General features: G+C 51.6%; 1 protein-coding gene across 1 annotated transcript in view; it reads left to right on the forward strand.

Annotated features, from left to right (window-relative positions):
* Window positions 1–3,332, forward strand: part of ube2s (ubiquitin-conjugating enzyme E2S) — a 6,915-nt gene that overhangs the window by 1,354 nt on the left and 2,229 nt on the right. The window contains exon 2 of the mRNA XM_048621110.1: window positions 3,025–3,172. Within this exon, the coding sequence (XP_048477067.1) occupies window positions 3,025–3,172 (148 nt within the window). The remainder of the gene's footprint in view (window positions 1–3,024; window positions 3,173–3,332) is intronic.

Genomic DNA, 3,332 nt, shown 5'->3' on the forward strand with positions numbered 1-3,332 from the left:
CCCCCCCCCCCCATCAATGGGCTAGAGTCATACAGTACCGAATCAGACCCTTTGGATCAACCTGTTCATGCTGACCAAGTTTCACAAACTAAAATAGTCCCACTCGCCTACGTTTGGCACATATTGCTCTAAACATTTCCTATTCGTGTACCTGTCCAAATGACTTTTAAATGCTGTAATTGTACCTGCATATAAACTCTATCTAGTAGTTCATTCCACACACGCACCACTCTCTGCGTTGAAAACATTACCCCTCAGGTCCCTTTTAAATCTTTCTCCTCTCACCATCGACCAAAGCCTCTCCGGTTTCGAACTCCCCCCTACCCTGGGGGGAAAAGACCTTGGCTATTCACCCTATCCATGTCCCTCATGATTTTATAAACCTCTGTAAGGTTACCTCCCTCAGCCTCTGTTGCTCCAGGGAAAATAGCCCCAGTCTATTCAGCGTTTCCCTGTAGCTCAAACCCTCCAACATCCTTGTAAATCTTTTCTGCACCCTTTCCAGTTTCACAACATCCTTCCTGTAGCAGGGAGACCAGAATTGTACACGGTATTCCAAAAGCGGACCAAACCAACATCCTGTACAGCCCCAACGTGACCTCCCAACTCCTGTACTCAATGCACTGACCAATAAAGGCAAGCGTACCAAACACCACCTTCACCGCCCTGTCTACCTGCCCCCCCTTTCATGTAACTATGTACCTGCACCCCCTGAGGTCTCTCTGTTCAGCGACACTCCCCAGGCCCTCACCATTAAGTGTGTAAGTCCTGCCCTGGTTTGCCTGTATCCAAAATGCAGCGCCTGCCTCACATTTATTTGAATTAAACTCCATCTGCCACTCCTCGGCCCATCTGATCGAGGTCCTGTTGTACTCTGGAGTTAACCCCCTTCGCTGTTCCTTACACTTCCAATTTTGGCATCATCTGCAAACCTACTAACCATTCCTCCCCTGTTCACCTCCAAACCATTTATATAAATGATGAAAAACCGTGGACCCAGCATCTGCCTCACTGAGGTAGAGTCGTACGGCATGGAAACGGGTCCTTCAGTTCAACCCGTCCATGCTGACCAAGTTTCCCAAATTAATCCGGTCCCCGTTTGCCCAGCATTCAGCCCCTATCCCTCTAAACCCTTCATATCCATGTCCCCATCCAGGCGCCTTTTAAATGTTGTAACTGTACCAGCCCCCCACCTGCTTCCTCGTTCCACACACGCACCACCCTCTGCGTGAAAAAGTTACCCCCCTCCCTTTTAAATCTTTCTCCTCACAACTTAAAACAAAAAATACGCCCCCTCGTTTTGAACTCTCCCACCCGAGGGAAAAGACCTTTGCTTATTCACCTTGTCCCGTCGTGATTTTATAAACCTCTATAAGGTCACTCCTCAACCTCCTCCGATCCAGTGAAAAAAGTCCCAGCCTCTCTTTATAACTCAAACCCTCTCGTCCCCGCGATACCCTGATAAATCTTTTCTGAACCCTCTCCAGTTTCATAACGTGGTTCGCTATAGCAGCATAACCAGAACTGCACATATCATCTCTCATTGTTGTAAACTCCCAACCTGTTTGGCTTTTGATCGTAAGACCGTCCCTCCATTCCGGGAATCATCCGAGAGATCCTTCTCTGAACTGCCTCCGATAAAAATGATCTCTTCCCTTAAACAAAGGGAGCAAAACTGCTGACGGTGCTCCAGATGGGATCTCACCAACACCTTGCCCTGTCGCGGTAAGGCTTCCCTACTCTCATACTCCAATCCCCTCGAAGTGAGGGCCGACACTCCCTTAGCCCTTCCTGATTCCCTGCTGGCTCCAGTGTGCTAGCTTTCTGTGTTCCATACATCTCCCCCCCCCCCCCAAAGTCCCCTGGTGTTGCAGCTTTCGCCCATTTCAGTAATAATCTGCTGTTTCGTTCTCCCTTGCAAAACATATAACTTCGCATTTTCCCATGTTATACTCCTCCTGCCTACCAGCGTAACCTAGCAATACCTCGCTGTGGAGCATCCGTGTCCCTTGCAACTTGCCTCCCCTCCTATTTTGGCGACGTCCACGGATTTGGCTACAGTCCTTCTGTGATTGAACTCATTGATAACATATTGCAATGTGTCACAGCGTCAGCACCAATCCCTGTGGGGAAGCCCCTGACTGGTCATGGGTCACCAGCCTGAAAATGAACCCCCCCCCTTATCCCCACTTCCTGCGCATCAGCCAGTTCTCTCCCCACGCCAACATCCTACCCCCAACACCCTGAGCACAGTTCTTATGGCTTACAGTCAGTTACCTGAGCGAGCACTTTCCGGAAATCCCAATACAACACATCGACTGGTTCCCCTCTATCCAGTCTGGTTGTATCCAAACACATGGGCTCTGGAGTCGGTGGGAAGTTGGGGACACGTGCCCCTGGCTGGTCGGGGTCGTCCCAGGCCTGGTGGGGAAGGTGGTCGTGGGTTGTTTTGGGGAGGAGTGGGGGGACGGGTGCAATCAGTCATCTCAGCTCCAGGGACATCTCCTGCAGGAGTTCCTCAGGGTAGTGTCCCCGGCCACCAAACCATCTCCAGCCGCTCCGTCGATGACCCTCCCTCCATCATAAGGTCAGGCGGAGGGACTTTCGCTAATGGTTTGACAAGGTTCGGCCCTGTTCGCGCCCCAGCCCCCTCCCTCCCTTCCTTCCCTCCCTCCAGGTACTGAAGCTGTGTGTGAATCCAAACCCCGCGGCCCCCCAGCTCAGATACTGAAGCAGTCTGTGTCCAAAAGTAACAAGATCTGGACAATATCCAGGCTTGGGGCTGACAAGTGGCAAGTAACGTTCGCGCCATACAAATACCAGGATACGACCATCACCAATAAGAGAGAATCTCACTGTTTAAACCCCCCTTCCCTCCCTGATGTTCGATGGTGTTACCATCATTGAATCCGCCCCCTTGTTTCTGACCACAAGGTTGGAGGGGAGAGTAAGGGAGCGCGTGGTAGTTATCGATTCTCTGTCTGACCCTCTCCCTCTCCCTCTGTCTCTGTTTCCCTCCATCAGAATTCCAATATGGAGAACCTCCCACCTCACATCATTCGCCAAGTGTGGAGGGAGCTGTCCTCCCTCACCATGGAGCCCCCCGAAGGAATCAAGATTTATACCAACGAGGAAGATATCACAGATCTACAGGCAACAATCGAAGGCCCAGGTACCTTGTGGGATCGGTTTGGGGATGGGTACAGGGCCATGGGGAGAGAGTGGGGGGCAGTGGGATTATTTGGGGATGGATACAGGGCTATGGGGAGAGAGCGGGGGGGCAGTGGGATTAGTTTGGGGATGGATACAGGGCTATGGGGAGAGAGCGGGGG

This window comes from Rhincodon typus, unplaced genomic scaffold (assembly GCF_021869965.1).
Source record: "Rhincodon typus isolate 14 unplaced genomic scaffold, sRhiTyp1.1 hic_rhity00000054, whole genome shotgun sequence".
NCBI lineage: Eukaryota > Metazoa > Chordata > Chondrichthyes > Orectolobiformes > Rhincodontidae > Rhincodon > Rhincodon typus.